Consider the following 26,974-nt stretch of genomic DNA (forward strand, 5'->3'; position numbering starts at 1 on the left):
CCTCAGCTTTGTATCGGCTTTATGCACGAGAGTCGTCATTGTCCTGCGACGTGAGAAGAGACACAGGGTGCTCAGAGAGAGAAACGAAACTGTCATAGCTGTGGGAATGAGAGCGGGAGCCCGCACGCCTCACACACAGGCGGCACTGGGCGGACACTGCTAGCACTGCGAGGCGTCGCCCAGCCTCTAACCTGCGGCTGTCTGTAAACAAGGCGCACTGCCGGGGCTGTGATTGTCCGGTAGCTGTCCCCCAGGTGGCTATGGCGCGCTGGGCAATGTACTCCTGTGGTGCCCTGTCTCTGCTGCTGCTCATCGTGAGCATCGTGCTGCTGGTGGCTCACACCTTCATGGACACCGTGGAGCGGGAGGTGAAAAAGGTCAGTGACTGTATTACATCGGTATCAGCTTCAAGTGAATTTATAACATCTCCGAAAAATCAAGGTGTCTCTTTAAATTAGGGCACTTTTAATTTTCCCTAAAATTAAGAGCTCTCACTTAAGTAGAAACTTCTGTAATGTGCCCAAAATTTAAGTTATTTATATTATTCTGTAAAATTAAGATGCTCTTTGTGTTCATTTAATGTAACACCATTAGTGAAACCAGTTAAAAAGTGTCTCTGGAGCAGCTTTATGTAGGCAGCAGATGATCTGGATTTGCATTGTGGTTATGTTGCAATCTCTGTGGCTGCCAGTGCAAATAGCTTGTCCAAAAAGACATCTATAGTAATGGACATACAGTGGATTTAAAAAGTATTCATAACCCTCATTTTATACAATTCAGCTTCAAACTTAGGGCGCCTTCCCACGTGACGTTTTTCTTGTGTTTTTAAACACATCCAAAACAAAATTGTGAGGGGGGTCTGCCTGAAACTCATGCGTTTCATTGCAAACACATATGCGTTTTGGCCAAACCCCCTCCCACTTTCGTTTTGGATGCGTTTAAAAATGCGAAAAAAACGCTGCGTGCGAAGATGCCCTCCAGCTCCTTGCACACAAACATATGCCACATGCAGGAAGAGAAAGAGATTGGACAGATCAGAGATGCATGAGATGATTACACAGAGGTTGATAGACCATTACACTGTGGGCTCTGCTACATCTCACAGATCTGTGCCTGCCTCCCCCTGTCCCCGGATCACTTATGTCCTCATAGCTTGTAGTTTGCAGCGTCTCTCTCTCCTCACAATCTCCTGGTGGGAAGTGTCTGTGTCTCAGTGTGCAGCAGTGTGAGCTCCGTGCAGGGAACGGGGCTACAGCCACACAGCATGGAGTCACACAGGAATCCAATATGACGGCCACCATCCTAAGTCAGAGTCGTGTCTAGTGGAAAATGAAATTGTATACACCAGGACTGATAGAGACAGGTTAGACTTATATCTGTGAAATGCTGCATTTTATTTAATAACAGCTAATTAGAGAATGTGTTTTTTTTGTTATCCTGAGTACATATAAGAAACTTGTCTTTGTGGGAATACCCTTTTAACCCTTTGAGCGCTGTATAGTAATTAAAACAAAAAAATAAATAAAATAAAATGTACACATTTCCAAAAAAATAAAAGGAGAAAATCCATCTTAAAATTGTGGGGAGACACCCCACATAATAATAATCTTTATTTATATAGTAACAACAAATTCTGCAACACTTTAAAAAGACATAATATTTAACTTTTTTGGGGGTGGAGGAGTAGAAAAGCATCAATTATATAATTACATACACATTACCCCCCCCCTTCAGATTCTAGTAAGACCCGCCCCCCATACACTTTGACACCCACCTCCAGATTCTAGTAAGGCCCCCCATATACATTGCCACCAGCTCTCCAGATTCTATTAAGGCCCCCCATACACATTGCCACATCCCCACCCTCCCCCTCTTTTGCCAATAGGAAAAAAAGGAAAATTACTCGCCTTACCTCATCCTGTGTCCTGTCGCTATTGCTGTGGGACAGGGAGGGATGCGCGGCCGCGTGTTAGTCATGACATGGCTATGCATCTAAGGTTATAGTGCGACGTGCCGGCAATGGATCCGAACGGAAGCCGCTGTGTCAGTGCCAAGTGTTCGGGCCCACCGGGGGATTCACTGGCCTTATGCTGTGCCAGACCGACCTTGGTTACAGAGACCTAAAAAATTTTGTCTGGGTTTACAATTATAAAATATATAGAGTTTCGACTTGCATACAAATTCAACTTAAGAACAAACCTACAGAACATATCTCATATGTAACTCGGGGACTGCCTGTACTGTTATTTACTAAGCCATAGTTCACTTAGTGTAATATAGTAAAGATCCGCCCCAGTGTCTGGTTTCTTACTAGTCATCTTACATTTTATAGCATATATCTCATATTGTATTGTTACTACATATTGGTGACTTGAAGGATGGTTATTCTGTTTATTTTATTCCAGGCAACAGTGTTAAAGAATGGAACCGACATTTTTAATGACTGGACCAATCCCCCTCCTCCAATCTACATGCAATTCTATTTTTTTAATGTCACTAACCCAATGGAGGTCTTAAACGGAGAAAAGCCTGTGGTAGATGAAATTGGGCCATATACTTACCGGTAAGTATGATCACATTGAAATATTATAAGCTGCTTCTCTGCCAGAGAGGATGGGGATGCGGCGGTAAAACACAGCCATCATTAACCCATACAACACCAGACCATTTTCAGTCTTTGTATTTTTCTGTTTTTCACTTCCAAAAGCCACATCTTTTATATCTATCCATTTACAGGGCCATATAAGTGCTTGTTATCTGCTGGAAAATGGTACTTCCTAGTTGTACCATTTAATATGTTGGAAAAATAAATTCAAAAATGTAATTTTTATGTGGGATTTTTTTTTACAGTTTCCCAAAAACACTTCCACTTTATTCTTTTATTCTTTAGGTCAGTACAATCACAAAGATACCAAATTTATATTGTTTTGTTTTGTTATGTCATAATACCATTACAGAGTTCACCTTATGGGATGATTATTGTTATATGTACAGTACTAGGGAAAGGGGGTGATTTAATTTTTTTTTTTTCTTCTTCCTTTTACTTAGGTATCATTTCAGGGGTTCTTAACGCACATACAATATATAGTGAAGATATAGGGGGGAATTTATCAGTCCTGCTATGTCAGTTTCTGGCGTAGCAGCACTGAAATAATCTCAGTTTTTGCGCACTGCAATTATCATTCCCCCTCATAGTGCTCTACTTTTGTAGCCTGGCTCCTGGCAGTCATAGATACCGATCAGCAGCCCCTTGATGTTGTCACAGGGGTCTGCTGATCCGAACAGATATGGCGTAACCCATGTGGCTCCATGCAGAACTGCCCCGTTAACAAAGTACTATCATACGCTGGCAAATTGAGCAGCAGCGTATAATAATTGTGTCTCTATTTTTATGACTAAGAATAAAAAAAAAAAAACAAGAGAAACTACACTTATTTTCTTCCAACTCATCTAATAAGTAATTTATATCTCCTCTCAGATTGTTTGATCATGCCAGACACGTCATTGTGAATGTTAGGTGCTTATTCAATAAAACTGTTTCATGATACTCCGGCCTAATTAGGATGCCCGTCCTCTCCTCCCATTGCTATATTGTAGGGGCAGAACTGCTTTCCATGCGAAAATGATTACTTTATTTGCTTCAAATATTCCTTCACTTAGAAAAATAATTATTTAAAAAAAATAAAAAGTTCTGTGTCTACTAGCCTGCAGTGAGGAGAGCACAGCATGAGCTACAGAGAGCCTATAGGAACTAGTGCAGCGGAGAATGGGCTACTAGCTATAAGAAATCCCACTGACAGCTTTGACACTGAACATTTCCCTGTAAAAATATACCTGTCACCTTTTATTCTAATAAAACAAAGACTCAATGAACTAGTTGGCAGAAACTTAAAGGGGTTGTCCAGTTTCGGCAAATATGTTTTGCTGTTTGTATAATGAAAAGTTATACAATATTCTGTTACTTTCTTTTATTTCCTCATGTTTTCTACATCTCTGCTTGCTGTGATTGATGGTCATGTGATGTCACACGTGTGCATGACTCATTAGACAGAGCCCTGATTAACATGCCGTGACTCTAAGGATTCATGATACTATGTGCCCATCATATGACCTTTGTACATTTATGACTGTATTATTGTAGAGCTGAGATGATTGTAAAAGATTTAGTATTTGTTGTAATTTGACATTTGTGAAGTCTCATAAATTATACAGCATCATAAAAATAAGAAGATATGGTATATTCTATTTTACTCATTGTTCCTCTCTCATGACTTACCGTATATTCCGGCGTATAAGACGACCTGGTGTAGAAGACGACCCCCCTACTTTCCTGTTAAATATATAGAGTTTAAGATATATTCGCTGTATAAGACTACCTCTTTTCCAACGCATACAAAACACCAGTAAAAATTAAAATTATGCCCCCCTCCAAGAAGCCATAATTAATGTCCTGCCCCCCCCAGTAGCCATAATTAATGTCCTGCCCCCCCCAGTAGCTATAATTAATGTCCTGCCCCCCAGTAGCTATAATTACTGTCCTGCCCCCCCCCCAGGAGCTATAATTACTGTCCTGCCCCCCCCCCAGGAGCTATAATTACTGTCCTGCCCCCCAGTAGTCCTAATTAATGCCCCCTCCAGTAGCTATAACTACTGTCTGCACCCCCAGTAGCCATAAATAATGTCCCCCACCACCAAACAGGGCCCTATATATTTAAGCTAAATAAAAAACATAATTCTTACCTTAACCCGCTCCTCTTCGTGCTGCCTCTGATCAGGGGACCCGGCGCAGGCGACGGCTGATGACGTGTCTGCAGGTCAGGTGCCGGGTCATAGACCTCAGCAGACCCGGCGCAGGCAGACGCGTCACATAGCCTGCGTCAGCGAAAGTGATGGGTGTCGACGGCGGGTAAGTAGTGTGTGGTGGGTGGGACGGGGGCGGATTGGGGGCCCGTTCTAATTTTGAATTATGACAGCTCCGGGCCCTCCCTGATCCAGCGCACGGACCAGATGCAGAACAGTCCGTGCGCTGTAACAGGCAGGCCCGCGGTTGTCACAATTCAAAACATCTGCCCGCTGTGCTGAGCCGAGTTATCAGCGCAGCGCAGGGGTCAGGTGCGGGCCTCTGACTGACCAGCAGCGGAGCTTCGGTGGATCGCGGGAAAGGTGAGAAACATTACTGGCATATAAGACAATCCCAGACCAGACAGAAGATTTTTCAGTCTTCAAAAGTCGTCTTATACACCGGAATATACGGTAGTTACACTCTATTAAGTTATGTAAAATGCCTTCCTATATCTATTTTATACTCCAGTGCAGCCTGACACATAATAAGTTCATGTCTGTGTATGGATAACTAGTTTTCTTTTATAGCTGATCTCCACATGGCTGGCAACATTAAGAACTAATTAGATCCCACTGATACACAAGGCTCTTTAGCTTATATTATTGTCAGGGTTGAAATTAAACAATAACCGACATAATGGGACAGATTTATCAAGTGTCTGAAAGTCAGAATATTTTTGGTTGCCATGGGCAACTGGAAATATTCTGACTTTCAGACACTTGATAAATGTGCCCTATTGAGATTAAATGGTTTTAAACAAGGAGGTTATAAAAATGAGATCTTTATGTAATACAACCAGGCTCTAAGAGTTATCTGCACTGACCAACTGTCGGGCTGATATGACCTATGAACGCTTGTTCAAAAGGAATATGGGAATGGGGCTTAAAGGTGTTATCCTCTTTCAGCCAATAGTTGACATTGCTTGTGTAATGAAAAGTTATACAATTTTCAATATACTTTACTTATCAATTCCTCATGGTTGTAAGCATCTCTACGTGCTGTCCTTCCATAAAAAAGGACCCTGATCATGTGATGTCACACAGGCGCATGATTACTCTCTGTACTGAGCCGGGCACCTCTGTTACATGACCAGCGGCCAGCTTTTATCCACTCTAAGTAAACGATGAAGCTTCTTATAGATGTTGGCAATTGACATCAAAGAATATCAGTAATTTGATGAAAGTCAACAATCTTTAAAGTGCAATATAATGTCTGAGCAATCAGACCCCCTAGGGCAGTGATGGTGAACCTTTTAGAGACCGAGCGCCCAAACTACAACCGAAATCCACTTATTTACCGTGAAGTGCCAACATGGCATTTTAAGCAGTGACTTATTGCTACCTGTTGTTTCACATTTTTCAACTGTATTGGCGGTCTGAGGCCACCAGTTAAAAGAAGGAGGGCAAATACGGATTATCAGTGTAGCTGCTCTCCAGGGTCTCTCTGTAAAGGAAGACTGGTCTGGTCCAACATGATGACCTCCAAAGATAATGCAGTTCTGTCAACACCTTCTCACTTTTCCCTCAGTTCCAAAACAGCAAACAAACTGTCAAATAGCACTGAAAGCAGCATCTCTTAGTTTGCCTGGGACTGCAGAAAGATGCAGTGTTTGGTGAACTCTGACCTGGGGTGAAGACCTGAGTGCCCATAGAAAGGGCTCTGAGTGCCACCTCTGGTACCCGTGCCATAAGTTCGCCACCACTGCCCTAGGGTGTTTGTGGTGAAAAAATAGTTAGAAAAAAATTAATTGAAATGCCTTACTACCAATGATTAAAAATGTATTTTATTCCACAGCCAATAATGGAACCAGGCCCAAGAGGCTTAGGGGGCCCATAAGCTGTTACCATATAAGAAAACTAGTAATATAAACCATACATTATAGTTGAGGTCCTGGCACAGACTTTGCACTTAGGGCCATCAGCTTCAAGTTTCGCCACAGCTTAAGTGCTAAAAATTGGTTTGAACTTTTATCTTGTAAGCATCAACAAAATTAATGAAAAGGGGGAATTCCAAATCCAAGATAAATTTATCCCATCAGAAGTTTTACATTGCAAGAAATTACCCTCTGCACATATTGTGAAAATCTAATTTTCCCAGTGACAAAAAATTTTTTGTTTTGAGTTACAATTATAAAATATACCATTTCCGACTTGCATACAAATTCAACTTAAATACATACCTTAAGAACATTAAGTACAAACCTATCCCGTAACCCGGGAACTGCCTGTACATAGAGCAGAGCAGAGCTGAACTCAATTTCTATAGTATAGTGAAGTACAGGCGGTCCCTACTTAAGAACACTCGACTTACATACGACCCCTAGTTACAAACGGACCTCTGGATATTGGTAATTTTCTGTACTTTAGTCTAGGCTACAATGATCAGCTGTAACAGTTATCACAGGTGTCTGTAATGAAGCTTTAGTGTTAATATTGATTCTTATGACAACCCAACATTTTTAAAATCCAATTGTCACAGAGACCAAAAAAGTTCTGGCTGGGATTACAATGATAAAATATACAGTTCCGACTTGCATACAAACTCAGCTTAAGAACAAACCTACAGACCCTATCTTGTATGTAACCCGGGGACTGCCTGTATTTGAAAATGGGTAAAGTAAGGCTAAATTCACCCGATGTACCATAGCAGCGTTTACCCCCACCCCTCCCCATAGCGAAGTATGGCGCACGGCGCTGTATTCCAGGGAAATATAGGACATGTCCTATCTTTCCCCCGGCTACGAAACGGTATGGGGCCGCACTTGTGCTACACTGCACAGCTCCTGTATATACGGTGTATATACGTCTCCCATACGGCAGTGTGAATGTAGCCTAAGGCCCGCGGCACACGTGGCGTTTTGAACCCGTGTTTGGGACTTTTTTTAAGCAGTCAGTTAAAAAATGTGTGTGTTCAAAAACACGCATTCGTTTTTGACCCGTTTTAATTAACATAATTGGTAAAACCGGTCAAAAACAAAAACTTTTTTTAACGCATGTGTTTTTGAATAGTCTGCTTAAAAACGGCCCAAAAGCTATAGTTGGAATCTCCACCAGGTCATACCTAGTCTAAAAGATTGCTGGTCTAAAGAGGTCGAACCCGGCCTCTTTGCGTGATGACACAAAATTAATACTGGCATTTGAGGGTGCGGTTGCATATAATGCATGCGTTTAAAAACGCATTGCAACAGCTGAAGAGAGATGTGCCTAATTAAACAGCTAAAATGTTAATGCTTGCATTAACGCATGTGTTAACAACTGTTTAATTATGCAAATCTCTCTTCAGCTGTTGCAATGCGTTTTTAAACGCATGCGTTAAACGTGACTTGTGACCGCACCTTCAAACTGCAGTCTTAATAAATTCCCCACAATGACATTGATCACTTCAGAATGGTGGAGGCTAGAGACATGAATACAAGTACGCCAGAATAGGTGGAACAATATATAGGATGTAAAGCATTATGTGTGTACTATAAAACATTTCATAGAAAGGATTTATCCCATCTATCCGGATTGTCAGACTGAAGTTAACAGAAGCTTGCTGGTTACACCACAAAAAGTCTATTGCTTCACAGCTACTGTGATCTACATTTCAAAGGGTTAAACACGCACTTATGCTGTGTTTTTTAATAATACTGTTCATTATATATACAGTGTTGCTTATTGATAGCGTGTTTGCTACATTTTTTAATAGTGTTAACAAATAAAGATTACTCTTTTAAAGAGGACCTTTCACCACCCCAGACTTTCCAAACTGAACATACCATAAAGCAGGCTCTAGCATCCTGATTCTGGGGCACTTGGAATTTTCCATGTAGCCCCCTCCGTTCCAGAGATATGACCCCCGGGATCTGACGATTCCTAGGTCTGAATGGTCAGAAAGGAGGAGCTGCAGCACGGGTGGGAGGGTATGAGTATGGTAAAATCTTCTGACACCATCCAATCAGACTCCTTTGTATTGGGGTGAGCATGCGCCGAGCAGCGGCTGCGCGCTCCCGGCATCATGTGTCTGCAGTGCTGGGTGCGCTTTAGATTGGAACACAGCGTAATCTCGCGAGATCACACTGTGTTCCGTGTGCTGCAAGGGACAAGAAGCTGCGCGCACTCGGCACTGCAGACACATGATGCCGGGAGGGCACAGCCGCTGCTCGGCGCGTGCTCACCCCAATACAAAGGAGTCTCTTATCTGACACCATCCGACACTGATTGGATGGTGTCAGAAGATTTTAGCATACTTACCCCCCACCCTCCACCCGTGCTGCAGCTCCTCCATTCTGACCATACAGACCTCAGAATCCCGGGGGTCATATCTCTGGAACGGAGGGGGCTAGAAGGAAAATTCCAAGTGCCCCAGAATCAGGATGCTAGAGCCTGCTTTATGGTATGTTCAGTTTGGAAAGTCTGGGGTGGTGAAAGGTCCTCTTTAACTATTTTCCTTCTTTCTGACCAATGGGTGAAATGTGCCATCTGGCATATGTGTTTTTGTACTAGAAAACATTGGCACCTTTCATAAATTGCGGTGGATAGTCCGTGCCCAGTAAAGGAAAAACAGGCCTAGCAAGTTAATTGTGTACTTTTATCACAAATGACTCACTAGCTGCTGTAATAGTGTTCCCATTTTCGGCATGGAAAACATCTATGTAAAGAGAGAGGCTTTGAGGCAATGTAATATAAGGTGGAGGAAGAGTTAGGGAATACATCGACACTTAGATATTGGAATAATTTTTCTGTATGGGGGACAGGCCTTGGACACATATACAGGCAGTCCCTGGGCTACATACATACAAGATGTAATGGGACTAAGGATTAATAAAGCTTCATTACAGACACATTACAGCTGATTATTGCAGTCTGGGACTATAGTAAAGCATTCAGACAACTTCAACAGAGGTCACTGTGGCCAGAGGGGTCTGTCTTTAACTAGGGGTCTTCTGGAAGTCGGGTGTCCTTAAGTAGGGGTCCACCTGTATTGGCAGAGGAAGAAGGGAGTGAAGGGGCATAGTTATGTATGAGGAGGCAGGTGGATATAATCAATCCCTACTCATGACTCCTTCATGGAACAGGCAATATCCCAGCTTATTGTATGCTTATGTGATCTTCCATGACGGAATTGGATGCCATGGTATAGCAGCCAGGCCATGGACCTGGTTGGGAGGGATGTCTGCAATAATTTGGACTGCTGCCCCATTCTGCATCTGGAACTTGCACGGCACCACACACCGTCTACACTAGTAGACGGTAGAGGGGAACACCAGCATAGATTTTAACTATACAGGCAATCCACGGGTTACGTACAGGATTGATCCTGTAGGTTTGTTCTTAAGTTGAATTTGTATGTAAGTTGAAACTGTATATTTTAGAATTGTAACTCCAGCCAAAAATTTGTTGGTCTTTTTGAGAATTGTATTTTAAAGCTCATAAGAACATAAGAACGAGGATTAACAATTAAATCTTATTTGAAGACACCTTTGATAACTCTTACAGTCTATATCTGTAGCCTTAGACTCCAAAAGAACAGTTAATTAATATCCAGAGGGACGTTTTTAACTAGGGGTTGTCTGTAAGTTGGGTGTTCTTAAGTCAGGGACCACCTATATAAGCAATCATAAACATATTTAATTTTTACTAATTCTCAAATGCTCTCTTCACACACAGTCTACTCTTTACTATGTCTCCCAAAGAGTGATGAAAACAAATTCATAAATTCATGCACTGCCGATGCATGTGCCAAAAATAGATTTAAAAAGGGCATAGAGGTTGAAAGACTACAGATTAAGACCCTAAGATTAGGATCACATCTTAGATGTGATTAGAGTTCACATATATCAGTTTTTGGTCACCTCGTATCAGTAAAACAGATGTTGATTTAAGGATAAAAAAAATGGCTGCAAATTCTGTATCTGAAGCCACATTCAACTAAAATCACAGGTATTATTATTCACAGTTTTTTATTTCACACAGATCAGTGGTCTGGTCAGCTAGTATCTTTATATCAAGTGAGAATCTTGAACCATACATCAAAGGGTGCTGAGTGAATAACCAATTAAAAGGGAAGTGTACTTCACATAATAAAGGGAAGATGAAGTGGGCAACAGTTTTTTTTTTGCATAGGGAATGTCCATACCAATGTACTACCCATGGTCAAATGTGAAATAGTTTTTAGAAGAAAGCAGCAATGTTTTTCAACCTGTGGAAAACCCCTTTAACATTTAATATCAAAACTTCATAAAAATCCATGTTTCAATTAATAGGAGATCTGTAGGTTTTACCTGTGAAATTGTTCATAAAATGACCACTTAGAATAAAATGTGAACAATTGCCTTCCCAGGATATTATCATAGTATTCACGATTATAAGATCAAGGTCTTGGCAGGGCGATTGTTCATGGACAGATAAGATCATATGACCCTCCATCTGCAGCCATTGTATTGTTGGGAATATCTGGCTGATGAGGTAAAAGACAGGAGGCTTCAGTTTACATATAAAAAAAAAATCGGTGCAGAACTTTTAATAGATTTATATTGGTAAATTACTTAACAATGGAACCTCTTTTCTTGAATTCCTTGATGATGCGATAGATTGTTAACTGAGGTGCAATCTTTCTAGCTGCGATACTCTTCCCTGTTAGGCCAGTTTTGTGCAGTGCAATGATGACTGCACGTGTTTCATTAGAGATAACCATGGTTAACAGAAGAGAAACAATGATGCCAAGCACCAGCCTCCTTTTAACCCCTTAAAGGGAACCTGTCACCAGGAGACCCATTTTTAGCACTCCCCCAGTCTCCACAGAGCATAGGACATACACTGCCAAAGTGTTTTGTATTAAAAATTGGTTTTACAGAAAAAAAGATATGTTATATTGTACCTTTCATTAGCATCTGCTGTGTGACTTGGCAGTTGCCTTTTGGGAGGGTGTGGAAAGGAGCAGTTCCCCCCCACCCTTGGGGAACAGCTTCTCCATGTGACCTTTTCAAATATATGAAAACACCCATCACTTGGCTTAGCGACGCCCCCTGCTCCTCTACAGCCAATCCCGAGTGTGGGGAGTTATTCATATATTTGAAAAGGTCACATGTTTCCCAAGGGTGGGGGGGACTGCTCCTTTCCAGTCCCTCCCAATTGGCAACTGCCTAGTCACACAGCAGATGCTAATGAAAGGTACAATATAACATATCTTACCAATTACCATTACCATACCAATTTTTAATACAAAAACACTTTGGCAGTGTATGTACTATGCTCTGTGGAGACTCCTGGTGACAGGCTCTCCTGGTGACAGGTTCCCTTTAAGGACGCAGGGTTTTTTCGCTAATTTCTCGCTCTCCACCTTCAAAAATCCATAACTTTTTCATTTTTACGTGTACAGACCTGTGTGAGGGCTTATTTTGTGCGTAACAAATGCTAATTTCGCGTGATGTTATTTATTATTCCATGCTGTGTCCTGCGAAGCTGGAAAAAAATTCCAAATGTGGAAAAATTGCACGTGCGTCACGTTCTTGTGGGCTCAGTTTTTACAACTTTGACTGTGCGCTCCAAATAACAGCTTCATTCTTTGGTTCGGTGCGATCGCGGTGATACCAAATTTCTACAGGTTTAATTGCGTTTTAATACATTTTCAAAAATTAAACGAATGTATACAAAAAAGAAAAAAAAATTTGCCATCTTCTGAAGCTAATAACTTTTTCATACTTTGGTGCACGGAGCTGTGTGTGGTGTAATTTTTTGCAAAATGAGCCAACGTTTTCATTGCTACAATTTTGAGGTCTGTGCAACATTTTGATCATTTTTTTATTCCATTTTTATGTGATGTAAAAAGGTGTAAAAGTCGCATTTCGGACATTTGAGCACCATTTCCGTCTTGGAAGTCACCACCAGTCGTAACTGTTTTTATATTTTGATAGATCGGGCATTTTGGGATGTGGGGATACCTAATGTGTCTGTGATTTTTACTGTTTATTATGTTTTATATCACATTTAGAGAAATGGGGGTGATTTGAATTTTTAATATTTTATAATTGTTTTTATTTTTTAAACTTTTTTTTTTCACTATTTCTTAGACCATCTAGGGTACATTAACCCTAGATGGTCAGATCGCTCCTACCTTATACTGCGATACGTCTGTATTGTAATATATGGCATTTTTGCAGGTCATTCATTACAATGAGCCACTGGCTCATTGTAACAAATCTGCAGAAGCCATGTAGCCTTGGGTCAAACGAAGACATTAACATAATTCTAAGGGTGAAGACACACATGGCGTTTTTGGCCCGTTTTTACTAAGTGCGTTTTAAGATCGTTAAAAACGCATGCGTTAAAAAACGCATCCGTTTTTTAAAAATGCATGCGGTTTTGTCCGGTTTTCCGAAATTGCGCAATGAAAACCGGACAAAACGCATGCGTTTTCAAAAAACGTGTGCGTTTTTAAAAAACGGATGCGTTTTTTAACGCATGCGTTTTTAACGATCTGAAAACGCACTTAGTAAAAACGGCCCAAAAACGCCATGTGTGTCTTCACCCTAAAAGACTGTTTTCTCAAAAACCAGCAGCATGAAGAAGAACCAATCCTGTTTCAGGTGGCACACGCCAGCATGTAATTGTGCTTCCATGTAGTAGATTTAGTTTAAAGTGCTTAATTTCAAACTCATTCCGTTTTCCCACTTATTTTTTAGGGAATATCGTCCAAAAGAGGATGTAGAATTTCTTGAGAATGGTACTGAAGTGTCTGCCTTGAGTCTCAAGACTTATGTTTTTGAACGTGAAAAATCGGTGGGGGACCCAGAAGTGGACTTAATTCGGACAATAAATATTCCTATTGTGGTAAGTTTTATTGTATCAATGCTTAAGCAGTATATTAGTGGAAGTGTAAAAATTTTATCAAAGCCTCCAGCCCATAGTTAATTATCGCTGCAGTTGGCAACTTTTTAGTTCTGTACTGTGATTTTCCTTACAGAAGAAAATGGATAAAACAAAATAAATAACAAATGTGAACAGTCTTATACTGTAACTCCACAAAAGAAACCAACCACCTCAAAAACATAAAAAAAAAAAATCCTATTAATACTCACCCCCTGCTCCTCTTCACCTTGATTCCAGCGCTGTCCAATGCTAATTTTGATCACCTAGAAAAGAAAGTTATAATTAACAGCATGGAGCGGGGGGACAAGATGTCAAGATGACAAGAATTCACGCCTCTCGCATGATGTCACTTTCTTCCAGCATGGGTATTTGTACTAGAATGATGTCAATCATCCAATGTGGGTGGGTTTAGCAGGCCTCCTTGCCTGTCAACATTTTCTCTGCACGTATGGCAGTAGAATTAGATTTTAATCTCTAACTAAAATTACTGAAGTTTTGGTTGTTTTTAGTAATAGAATTGTTATAAGCATTGCCATCCTCTTTATTTCAGACACTGCTGGAAATGTCCACAAACAATAAGTATTTTAATTTAATAGAAAAAATAGTGAATGCCGTGTTGAAAACTTACAATGAACAAATATTCCTTACAAGATCGGTCCATGAACTACTATGGGGTTACAAAGATCCTATACTGTCTCTTGTACACGCTGTGATACCACAAATTAGTGCAACTTTTGGCTTGTTCTACAAGGTAAGCTTTACAAATGCGAGGTGGGGATTTGGGGAATTAAACAACCACATAAAGCCACATTTTTAATTAAATATCAGATCGAGCAATATTCCATGTGAAGAGGTGAGATTAATTAGGCCTTTGATGCAATGCCATCTTTATTTTTTAGCTTATCACCCCATGTAAATAGTGGACAAGATGTATGGTTTACTGTTTGAAGCCTCTTAAAACAAGTGACATTTCACCAGTTATGTTGTGATTGGTATGTTCCTAATATCAGCCCTTGTAATAGAATCTTTTTTTAGTTAAAACATTTTTTATTTGATTTTTGCAATAAAAATTACAAAACACAGACAAAAACAGAGTAGATAAACAACCAGCCCCTCCCTACGATCTCTCCAGTCCAAGAATTGCCCAAGACTTTAAGTCCAATGTAAATGTAGGCAAACAGTCCCAAGCTCAAGCCATCTTCATTCAAGGAAGTACATAAATTCAGCTAAAAGTATTAATGTGTAGTGAAATTGGCAAACAATGACTGCTGAAAATATTTACGAGGGAGCCATTAGCCAAACCATGAGTTGCTGTACGAGTCATTTCAAACAATAACCATGCAGAAAATCCTATCTCTTACTAATATCAGGGGGGCCAAACCAAGTTAATCAAGCCATAGGCCTCAAATATCATACACTTTTTTTTAAAGCATCACTGTAAAAGGGTCTTTAGTTGTAGAACGTTGTAAAATGCATGGCTATTTTGCATCAAATAAGTGTTATAATAGTTTTACTGGCACACAAATAATCTCAGTCGTGACCTCCGATGAACCCTATTTGTGCTCTAGAGTATACCCTTAGTTAATTAATATAGTAAATTCGTATATACAGGCAGTCCCCGGGTTACATACAAGATAGGGTCTGGAGGTTTGTTCTTAAGTTGAATTTGTATGTAAGTCGAAACTGTATATGTTATCATTGAAGTTCTAGACAAATTTTTTTTTTTTTTTTTGCCCCAGTGACAATTGGAGTTTCAAAATTTTTTTGCTGTAATGGGACCAAGGATTATCAATAAAGCTTCATTACAGACATCTTACAGCTGGTCATTGCAGTCTGGGACTATAGTAAAGCATCCAGAGAGCTTCACCAGAGGTCACAGTGGGAAGAGGGGTCCGTCTGTAATTATGGGTTGTCTGTAAGTCGGGTGTCCTTAAGTAGGGGACCGCCTGTATAGTATATTCTTATTAACCTATGGATTCCAGTGAAGAGGGGAAGAAAGGAAGCCAGATATAAGCCCATGGGTTCGTTGTTGCCGTATATGGGACATTGGAGCTGTATATGCAGATGGATTAAAGTAATGTAATCTTGATGAAGCACATCAAACACTGAAAACTGTTGTTGGTATAATTTAGGCATTCACCAAAGCCTTTGTGTTTTTAATATACCTGCAGTTTCCAAGTCACTGACGACACATAGATAAGAACAGGATCCCCCCCCCCCCAAGTTTGCATGCATGTCCTAGCCGCTGCTATCGGAGGTTGTAAGTAACAAAGAATGTGTTTATTGGAGATCTCAACAACGAACGTGTCCTTAGTCACCCACAACCTCAGGTACACGTGGTTTGTACAGGACTTCTTCATGGATCCCACTCAGGAAGCCGCAGCTCCCAGTAGCAGGTAACTGAATATTCATCCTTAGTTACATGCAATCTCAATACCTGCGGCTGTACTTCTTCATGCACACAGTAGCGCTTTTGAATTGCAGAGAGAGAATCCTGTACAGAGAGCTGCATGGTTCAGCCTGTGTGCCAAAAGTATAGGTTTTTCTGCCAACATAGATATGTTCAGGAATCAGCAGCACAGAACCCAGCAGTAAGTGCTAAAAACCGTCATACAATGGTGGTAGATTTCCTTTTAATAAAAGGGATGTGTCATACAATTAGCCAATAGTTGGAGTCACAATTACACATTTAAAGTTTTGCTTTTATTTTGTAGGAATCCAATTTCCTGAATCTCAGAGCACCCCTTTAAGTGGCCTTGCCTTTACCTTACTATATGACACATCTGCTTTATATGTTTAACACTTTGCACATTTTTTCAGATGAATGCAACAACAAATGAAACATATGTGTTCCTGAGCGGTTCCAAAGAATACCTGGATTTTACCAAGATTGTGGAATGGAATAGAAAAAGGTAGCAATAGAATGTTTTCTTAATCATTGAGAAAGGAAGCATATCCTCTAGCTCCACTTTTTAGAAGGTAGCTCACTAGAAGCCTATGAAGTTATAACTTATATTAAAAGTAGCATAGATGTTTTTTTTAATAGCAACAGATGGATTTTGGTATATTTCTATAACCTTACAATGTTACCTCATACAACTTCTTAAAAAAAGGGAAATCCTTGTTATAGTTGTGCCACCTGTAGGGCTTATTCAGAAGGGCGTTTTTGAGGTCCTTATGCCGTCTTTTTTGACTGACTGGATGGGCAGACAGTGAGAAAAAAATTGCAACATGCGCCATTTTTTTTCTCGCATGCAGACCACGGACCTCCATAGGAGTCAATGGATATGCAGAAAAAACATTCGGGACACGGATGACATCCGTATGCAGTCCGTTTTACTTCAAATGTAGCTAGGCAACCAGCTGGGCTAGGCAAAATATACATGAGAAAACCTTCCTTTTTTTGTGGATCTGAAAAAACTGATGCGAATAAATATGGACTAAACTTGAACATCACACATCCTCATTTTTTGCGGATGCGCAATGGACAAGCCCTTTTGAATAAGTCCTAAGGTTGCTGTGATACTTGCCCTGCTCTTTCCCACACTGACATTGATGTTCATGAACATGACCTAACATTTGATTGATTTTGCTTTTTATAAAAAAAAATTTCTGTTTTGATCAGAAATCTCTCATGGTGGACATCAGATGCATGTAATATGATTAATGGAACAGATGGAACTTCTTTTCACCCACTAATAAATAAAGATGATATCCTTTACATATTTTCATCAGACCTTTGCCGGTAAGAAAAGATTATTATAGATATGTAGATATAGATATGCATAAAAAAAAGATGACTGCATTACTAGAATTGCACATTAAGGAGTTTGGCTACTGACAACAAACTTTACCAGTGTTATTCAAGACCCTGTTAGGGTCTCCCTAATTGTATTTACCCCAGTAAAGTTTGGCTGTGGTCCATTGGAGCGGTGGGTACCATGACTGGCTGACAGCAGAACTTGGCTCTTCCTGTGACGTCTCATGTCCATTTGCAGATGGAGGGGCCCATGCACACAGTAATCACTGCACATGTCACATGGACATGCACATGGACCACATGCAAATTTTACCAGGGTAAGTACAATATGATTTACCCTATTAGTGTTTTGCACTTACCCTGGTAAAGTTTATTATTGACCAACCCCTTTAATACATCAATACGTCTACCTGTAGCCTCATTCATTAAAGAATCATTCTTTAACTTGTTTTTTAACTTTTTAAGATTGTAGCCCTTGTCCTTTCAGTTCTATACCCCCCCCCCCCCTTCTTCCTTCCTTGACATTTTACAATCCCATTCCTTTTGCTAGGTCTATTTATGCAGTTTATGAAGCATCAGAATATGTGAAGGGAATTCCTATCTATCGTTTTACCCCACCAGCCAAGGTTTTTGCCAATGTGACCATCAATCCTAACAATGCAGGATTCTGTGTGCCAGAAGGAAATTGTCTTCCATCAGGACTGCTCAATGTTAGTATGTGCAAGGAAGGTACGTAAGAGTGTGACATAACAGGTGGCAAAATTCCACATCTAGATTAAGGAACAGAGTGTATATGTAGACAAATAGGACTTGATAAGCACCAGAGGTAACATGAGGAGTAAAATGTATTCAGATATGATATTTGATGTTTCAAGGATTTATCACTCCTTTCCTCATATCCTAATAAAAAAAGAATCTATATCATATCTGTTTTAATGACTTTTTTTAATGATATGTTGAGCAGATTTTGTAAATCTATTTTTGTATATTTGTTTTCACAGGTGCTCCTATTATATTGTCCTCTCCACATTTCTACCAGGCTGATAAATCCGTTATTGACAGCATAGTTGGAATAAGTCCTAAGAAAGAAGATCATGAAACATTCTTGGACATCAATCCGGTATGATAACTGTACAAGAAATCTAGTATTAACATTGTAAAAAGGTTTAAAGGTTTTCTCAGAACACTTGCTCACAATTTGCTCCAGTACTTATTGCCTTCAGCGTCTGGCCAGATGTTTTTAAACCTATAAGTGACAACCTTCTACCACAGGACGTCACTTCTTCTACACCACCCCTGTTTCACAGGGTTCTCCACAATATTTGGAAAAGACCTTTAAGATAGGTGTGATGAGTATGGATATAATAAGAATATAACCATTGGAACAAAAATGAAAAATATGCCTTCAATGTTTTATTCATTTAAATAATGGGATGTGACACCACTGCTAATAAATCAGCAAAGTGAAATATAAAGCATAAAGATGATAACACTGGGAATGTTTTCTCTGCTCTGCAAATATGAACTGTTTATGGTTGCACTGTGAATCAAGGTGAGTTTTGTGACATAATGTTAAATAAGGTTCCAAAATGGCCTAAAAATATATTTTCTTAAATAGATTTGTTTGTCAACAGCCAAATTTGTAAAGGACAATCCTGCAAACTGCACCTTGAAAATGTTTGTGGGAAGAAAAGGATTAGGCCCATAGAAATGTATTACTTGGTTTAAAGGAAGTTTTTTTTTTCTTCAAGTAACGATCCATTAGTTACTGTATATTGTTCTCATCTTATGACAGATGCAGAAGATTTCTGTTTGTACTTTGCCCGTTTGTATAAAGCGTATCACAGGAACGATGTGTCACACCTAGTGATATCACATGCACATCCTAACACTTGAACTTTGACTGTGTTTTTAAGCAGCTGACAGAGGAAATGAGGAGCATAAAATCATATGAGCCATTTCCTGTAATGTGGATTTAAAAATGCTGAATTTGCTTGCATCTCTTCTTTAATCTGTGATGCAATTTTTTAAAATGCAGATGGTTTATTTTATTTTTTTAAGGCAAAACCAGAAGTAGAGTGGGATTGGGAAATATATAAAGCATTATTAATGCTTTATATTAATGCTTTTGTATACTGCATTTTTGTTTTTAAAAACAGTACTGCATATCAACCAAAATTGTCTAAAAATAGCACTTTGCAAAGGTCCAGCAGTCATTAACTGCACAGGATTTATCATAGTGTCTGATGTTGGGTTATACCCCTCCTCCCTCCTTAGGAAACAGCGGCGCACGTCTGCACACTTGCAAAAAGGTAGAGCATGCTCTTTCTTTTTGCGGTGTACCGCCGCCGGGCCGCAACTGCCGTCTATGTACGTCCCCATGAACGGCAGTGTGATTGAGCCCTTATACTGTATAGTCTAAGTAAACCTCTCTTGTTAGTTTGCATAACTTTACACTATTAGCTAAAAGTTTGTTGCATATTTAAATGGCATCTACACCTGGGGGGGAAGAACTATATGCAAATGAGCCTGAGGGGCTCCACCCTTTATAGGTGTTAATGGAGCCTGGAGCCCCTTATCCTCATTTGCATACAATCTTTCGTCCTGGTGGTAGATGCCCTCTAAGCACACAGTGTCGCAATTCAGGACATGGCGCTTTTTATAAGACAACACCTTTTCCAAATAAACTACATATCAACAGATCATTCATAAAAAAACTTGTCAGAAAAGTTTTTTCTCCCTCAAATTATGCCAGAATTCTCACACATTCTGCTAGTTCTGTTAATGTAGATTCAAACTGTATATGTTAGGAAGTCTCCCTCCACAAAATCCATTCCATAAACCTTAAAGAGCAAGTTGTCATCTATAACTTTTCATGTCTTTTGTTTTATGCACAAAATTTAATCTTCAAATATTGGCCTTAGTTTTAGGGGAAAACACCACTTGTGATATCACAAAGAAAGAAATGTGTACAGTGCATTAACCGTATTTCATCTTTCTTTCAGCTCACTGGAATATTAACTCGAGCGGCCAAGCGCATGCAGATCAATGTCCATGTACGAAAAATTCCAGAGTATCTGTAAGTATGGCAAATTATTCTATACCAAATCTTGTGATATACAATATGTATCAATATGTGTGTGTACTTTATACATATATAAATGTATGTCATGTTAGAATATAATTTTGAATATTAAAGGTGTATTCCCACGAAGATACTTAAATTTTATCAGGATAACAAAATAACACATTCTCTAATTCAATATTCTTAACAAAAAAACTAAATTTCACAGATATAATTCCAACCTGTCTCTATCAGTCCCGGTGCACACAAATTCAGTTACCCCAGGACCGAACCTGAATCTTCTGATTTTAGAGTCTGCGGGACATATTGTTCTCCTGTCTGACACTGCTCTGAGCTGCTCTCTGCACTCCAGCCCCTACCCTTGCATTCCTGGAGGAGCTCACACACACAGACTTCCTTCCAGCAAACAATACATTGTGAGGGGAGTAAAGCTACAAGCAACTGACCTATAAGGTCTTTATCCAGGGGAGAGGAGGGAGGCACAGTAGAGCTGACAGTGTATGTTATGGCCGTTAAAGTAGAGCTGTGTAATAGGCATCTCATGGATCTCATCATCTCTGATATTTCTCCTCTCTCCTTCTATGTGTCAGATACAAGTTCAGAGGCTGAATGAAAGTGTATATAAACCTGGACTCTGATTATCTAACCATATTGTCACCACACAGCACAAAGGGATCATAATATGTCTGCTTAGAGAATGTGGACTTTTACACCGACCAGCTGAGGGAGTGATAGGAGCTAAAACTGTAATAAAACAAATTAAAATTGTAAAGTAAGGGGGTTAAATTGAGTATTGAATTTTCTTTCATGGGAAAACCCCTTTAATAACAGCTGAAATCTTTCTAGTTGTACTATTAATCGATGGTGAAGGCTGTTTTAGAAATAATTGTTACATAAAAAATGGGACCGCAAACCCCAACCACCTTCCTCCCAACCACCAAATCTATATAGAGCAGTGGTGTTGAACCTATGGCACAAGTGCCAGAGATGGCACTCGGAACCCTCTTTTTGAGCACCCAAGCCATCACAATAGCACTCGACATAGAACTCAAAGAATCATCCTGCAGTCCCGGGAGACTCAAGAAATGCTGCTCTCAGTGCTATTTGAAAGCAAGCCATTCTTGATTTCTTGGGGCTGCAGGAAGAGTTAGAACATGGGACGGATTATCTTTAGAGCTCCTCCTGGCCACATGTTTCTTCCTGTACAGGGGGACCATGGCGAGATGCTACAACAATAGAGGCCAATATGATTGAAAGTTGTGGTAGAACAGGTAGCAATAAATTACTGCTTAAATTGCTGTGCTGGCACTTAAATAAATAAGTGTGTTTTGGTTGTAGTTTGGGCACCTGGTTTCTAAAAGCTTTGCCATCACTGATATAGAGCATAAAATATGCCAGTTATTCAGAGGCTGAGTGTAAACAAGAATAAAGTGCTGCCCATGAATGCAAAGTGTATGGAGAATACCGCTTAGATACAGTTAACAAGCAGGAAATGATGAGGAACTAACTCTCCTAGGAATGTCGGCCAACTTAGAATAATAGGTGGTGACAGTGTGTTCTCTACAGTCAGATGGGTGGTCCTGGGCTGGCCAAGACCAGCCTGGATCTACTAATGGAAGGGGGAGCTAGAGAATAAAATAGTACAAGCTACTGTTTGCCTAGAAATAGTGGTAGTCAAAAGTGAACACCGCTATGTTCCTATCTCTCCAAATTCCAAACCAGATTGGGTTTTCAAAGGAACTTCAATATTTTTTTGTTTATGTTTTCAGAATTACTCAGCAAATCCAGACTCTCTATTTTCCAGTTATGCATCTCAATGAGGTAAACACTTTAAATCAATGGTAATGTGCTGTTGTATAGGCCAGTGATTTTCAACCTTTTTTGAGCCGCGGCACACCACCAACCAAAATAGCAAAAAATGACACTAAACAGTTATATTATACATATAGTTAATAATATAGATTCTAAATTTATTTTCGATAAACACAAAAGGGATATCCTGGCAGGAATGGTGGAAAGACACACACGAAGCTCTTCCTCAACAGTTCTCAGTTTCTCCCTGTTTTTAGTATATGGTGCTGATTATTATGTGGCTCATATACTGCAATATGAAGGGGTACAATGAAAAGTACTATGGCCATGAGGCCAGAGTACAAGTGCCAGCTCATATACTCTGCATATGAGCTGGTACTTGTAGTACTCCAGCCTCATGACTATAGTATTTCTCATTTTACATTTCTCTGGGAAACAAAACACAGGGGGCACTATAGTTTGGGGAGCTTTCCTCGCGGCACACCCGACCATGTGTCGCGGCATACTGGTTGAAAATCACTGGTATAGGCTACATTTGGGTGTTACAGATGTGATGCAATATTCTTGTGACGCAAAGCAATATTTTATTGGCTTAGTTTTCAATTACAGTTTTTGCAATTATTATTAGCAAGCCAGAAAGTGTCTAAAACGCCTAAAGGAAATCTACCATCAAACTCAAGCATGGATAAACTCGGCCCTCTGTATTGTAGCTTCACCTGCATGAATATAGAATAGACCTTGCAGACCAGAACAATGTCTTTACAAATACCTATTTTGTCAAACACGCTTTTGTAACAACCCTAGGAGCCCTTCAGACTCATAGCATTTTTTTTAAAAACAGTCCTGGTCTTTGGAGAAGGCGTGGCCTTTTATGGTCTTTACACTCTTCTTAAAGGGAACCTACCACCACGATTCTACCTATAAAGGTAGAATGAGTGGTAGGTGGATGAATGGTACGTGAGGATAGCCCTTTTAGAGCTGATCCTCACATCCCTCCTATCCTTTAAAATATTTAATACCCTAATGTGTAAATTTTCTAAAGCGGCTACTGGGGCATGGAGTAGCCGGACATGAGGCTACACGTCGCGGCTACTCCACGCCCCCAGTAGCTTCTTTTCTCCTCCTACCCTGACATCCTCGTCCAAGACGCCGGAGTTCTGTGCATGTGCAGTAGCTCCGGCTTCGGAGCAGTGGCCGTGGACCTGCGTTCTGCGCATGGGAAGATGTCGGGGTAGGAGGAGAGATACTGGGGCGTGGAGTAGCCACAACGTGTAGCCTCATGTCCGCCAATCCATGCCCCAGTAGCCACTTTAGAAAATTTACATATTAGGGTATTCAAGATTTTTAAAAGATTGCGGGATTAGCTCTAAAAAGGGCTATCCTCACGTCCTTTATAGGTAGAATCGTGGTGGTAGGTTCCCTTTAAAGGACATCTGCCACCAGGATGAAGGATTGTAGACCAAGCCCACTGACATACTAGTATTTCCCCCATCTGGTAGGATCTGCTCTTCTTTTAGCTTTTTATGCCCTGTTTTTTTTTTTTTTTTTTAAAGGCTTTTAAAATGATGCAAATTAGCCTTGCGGAGCTCCAGGGTCCATAGGTGTTAATGGAGCCTGGCGCCCCTCAGGCTCATTTACATCATTTTTAAGGCTTTTTTTTCTTAAAAATAAGGGCATAGAAAGCTTAACTCCTTTATGATCAATGGTCATTTGTGCCTGAATGCCCAGGTCAATTTTTGAGGTTCTGCTATGTCACTTTAAATGACGATATCTCTGGAAATGCTTTACATATCATAACAATTTTTACTTAGATTTTTTCATGGCATGTGAAACTTAAACTTGAAAGCATAGTTTTTTTTTTCTTTATAAACGTTACCAATAATTAACAACAAATTGAATTTTTCCAATTAAAGTTTTTTTTTTAAAATAAGTAGTTACTTTTACCAAAATTTGTTATAAATGTGTACAGCATTATTCCATTACCCTTTCCCCAGTTCAGCTGCACCTGCAAAGGGCGCAAGTACTTCTGCAAAGTGAAGTATCCTGCAGCTTCTTCTATATTCTGCTTTCAGCTGACAGGTTCAGGAGCTAAGACCATTTGAAGTTGGTCACTGTCGATACGTTTATAGATGTCCTTTCTGCACGGGACATGTGCAAATAAGACCTAAATAGCCTTATGGCAGTCGTGAAGGGGTTAAAGAAGAGCAGGTCTTGCCAGAGGGGGCACACACCTACATGTAAGTGTGCGTGCTCTACTTTCTATTTACCAAGAGATTTAAGTTTAACCACACATTTACCAATGCCTGAAGTTTTGGCACACCTTTTCATTTGTACTAAAAACATTCTTTGTTTCCATAAAAAAAAAAATTCATGTTAAATTTTTCCCCAGAGTGTCCTCATTGATGACCAGTCAGCTAGAAAACTCAAATCGGTTCTATTGGAAGCCAGAGTGTTAGCTAATGTACCGTTCATGATCATGGCACTCGGAATTATATTTGGCATAGTATTTGTTGTACTTGTTTGCCGTCCATCCAGAACAAGGGAGGAGGTAAGTTACATTCATAGTTTACTTAAAAGCCAAATAAAATTAATTTTCTAATTTTACATGTTATAAAATAAACACCTGGTAATAACAACTGTACAATAATAATTACCAGTTGAGTTTGTATTTCTTATGTTACAATTTATATATTCCAGTAAAGTTTAGCCATTAAAACCCTTTTTGACCAGCATACATAAATGTATGTTGTAAGTGGTGTTGTAACTGTATTGTGTCTTTCCTTGTATTCTCTAGGGAACAGAAGAAGAGAGAGGACCACTTATAAGAACATCATAATTTATGTAGAAACACTCAAAAATGGACTATGTAAGATTATTGCTGTCCATCTGGGCTAGAAAATGGAGACATTGTTCTACGTCCTGTAGACCGAGGAGTCATATGAAACGCCATGTTCCTGAGTGATGCTTGTTGGAGCATTTGGTGACACCAGTGACTTTCCGATATAAAGTACTAAGCACATCTTAACAGATACATGTATTAAGTACTGATTGGATTAATTTTTTTTTGTTTTGTTTAGTGTGATTGACATTAATAGTTCAGTGTCATGCAAACATGGTCAAATCCTGGTTAGATTTTCGCCATTTGTTTTCTGTATTTTACAGTATAATATTTCCCAAAATGTTTGGTTACAGAAAACACACACAGCATGTATGATTTATTTCTATACAACAGTCTATATATACATCATTTATTGGTTATATTTGGTGACACGCTGATTACATAAACATAACAGATCTCACTCTATCAAAATAATAGTGGATCAAACAACACCCTGTACCATACTTGTGTCAATCCAATAATATCCAGTAATATCCTGTGCTTTAATGGTGCCGCAGATTAATCCAAAAACCTCCTGTACCACACTAGTGTCCCGGAATAATTCAAGAATGTCATGTGCCATACTGGTGTCCTGGAATAACCAAATAATATCATATGCCATTCTGTTGTCAAGAATTACCTTGTCTGTACATAACTTAATTGAGATAATATTGGTACTTGTGTAAAATCTTGAAGGTCTTTTGAATAATCCCTCAGACACTGAGTAATGTTGAATCAATATTTCAGCAAACATTTTTTTCACCACTGAATGCAATTATTGCTTTGTATTGGACTTTTTTCACAATTCTTTGGCTATGGCTTATTGGACCTGGCCTTCTGTAAGTAAATTACTTAAAGGCATTGGCCACTTTTCAATAAATCTCTTCTATTAGACATGTCTCTGCATGTATGTGTACCTGTGTGTTTGTCTCCTTTCCCTGTGCTTTTCCTGCTGCCCTTTTTATAAACAAAAAGCCTCTCTGCAAAGGCTCTGCTGGATGTCCACGTGACATCACCCTCTCTTCACTTCTCACACAGCCTGTCCACTGCAGCCCCTTCATTGTCTTCCTGGAAGCCGCATAATGGCTGAGGTGGGGTCATGATGTGCTGCACCAGCTCCACCTATTCAGCAAAGCCCAAGTAAATAAAGAATCATTCCGGCTGTACACACATGACAAAAGTAAGTAGCAGGACTGCTTAATGACATGAGAAACATTTAGGTATATGGCATATGGGCATGTAAAGGAATGGTCAACCTCTTTGACTATATGAATAATGCTTTCAGTGTATTCATCTCTGGTCCAGAAACATACCGTACATATGGTCATATAAGTAAATCTGTGTTCCATATGTTAACAACCAGGTAGGTTCTCTTCAGGTAGCTCAGTTTGACAATGACTCAGATTCATGAGAACAATTCTGTCATCTGTGCAAACATAACCTTAAAGAATACCTCTCCTTTCAGCAAACTGCAGAAATCACATGGATTCTTAACATTATAGACTTGTAAACTTCATTTTCTAGGAGTTATACATTCGGCATTATCTGTGTATCTATTTCTTACTGATCTCTCTTGCAGGAAAGATAACATTCTTAGGATTTTAGAGTGAACATCAGTTTGGAAGGCAGGTGGTGGGATGATTAGAGCCAAAGAAAGTCACTTTAATCTGATACCACAAAGTTTTATGTATTCACCCATACTATTGATGTATGCTAAATTTGTGTCCATTTTAAAGGGAATCTT

General features: G+C 39.7%; 1 protein-coding gene across 1 annotated transcript; it reads left to right on the top strand.

The window, feature by feature from the left end:
- Positions 1-26,122, top strand: SCARB2 (scavenger receptor class B member 2). Its single transcript, XM_072116292.1, has 12 exons — positions 1-377; positions 2,406-2,563; positions 13,509-13,656; positions 14,246-14,446; positions 16,516-16,607; positions 17,321-17,440; positions 18,006-18,184; positions 18,457-18,575; positions 20,461-20,534; positions 22,310-22,361; positions 24,742-24,900; positions 25,147-26,122. The coding sequence occupies exons 1-12, from the start codon at positions 261-263 to the stop codon at positions 25,186-25,188; spliced, it is 1,461 nt and encodes a 486-aa protein (XP_071972393.1). The 5' UTR covers positions 1-260; the 3' UTR covers positions 25,189-26,122.
- The last annotated feature ends 852 nt before the right edge of the window (positions 26,123-26,974 follow it).

The sequence above is a fragment of the Engystomops pustulosus genome, chromosome 1 (assembly GCF_040894005.1).
Source record: "Engystomops pustulosus chromosome 1, aEngPut4.maternal, whole genome shotgun sequence".
In the NCBI taxonomy this organism is placed as follows: domain Eukaryota; kingdom Metazoa; phylum Chordata; class Amphibia; order Anura; family Leptodactylidae; genus Engystomops; species Engystomops pustulosus.

Excerpts from the sequence above, each read along its gene's own strand:
- SCARB2 (XM_072116292.1), top strand. The coding sequence starts at position 261 with ATGGCGCGCTGGGCAATGTACTCCTGTGGTGCCCTGTCTCTGCTGCTG. Across the intron at positions 14,447-16,515 it reads CTTTTGGCTTGTTCTACAAG|ATGAATGCAACAACAAATGA; the intron begins GTAAGCTTTACA and ends ACATTTTTTCAG. Across the intron at positions 17,441-18,005 it reads TTTTCATCAGACCTTTGCCG|GTCTATTTATGCAGTTTATG; the intron begins GTAAGAAAAGAT and ends TCCTTTTGCTAG.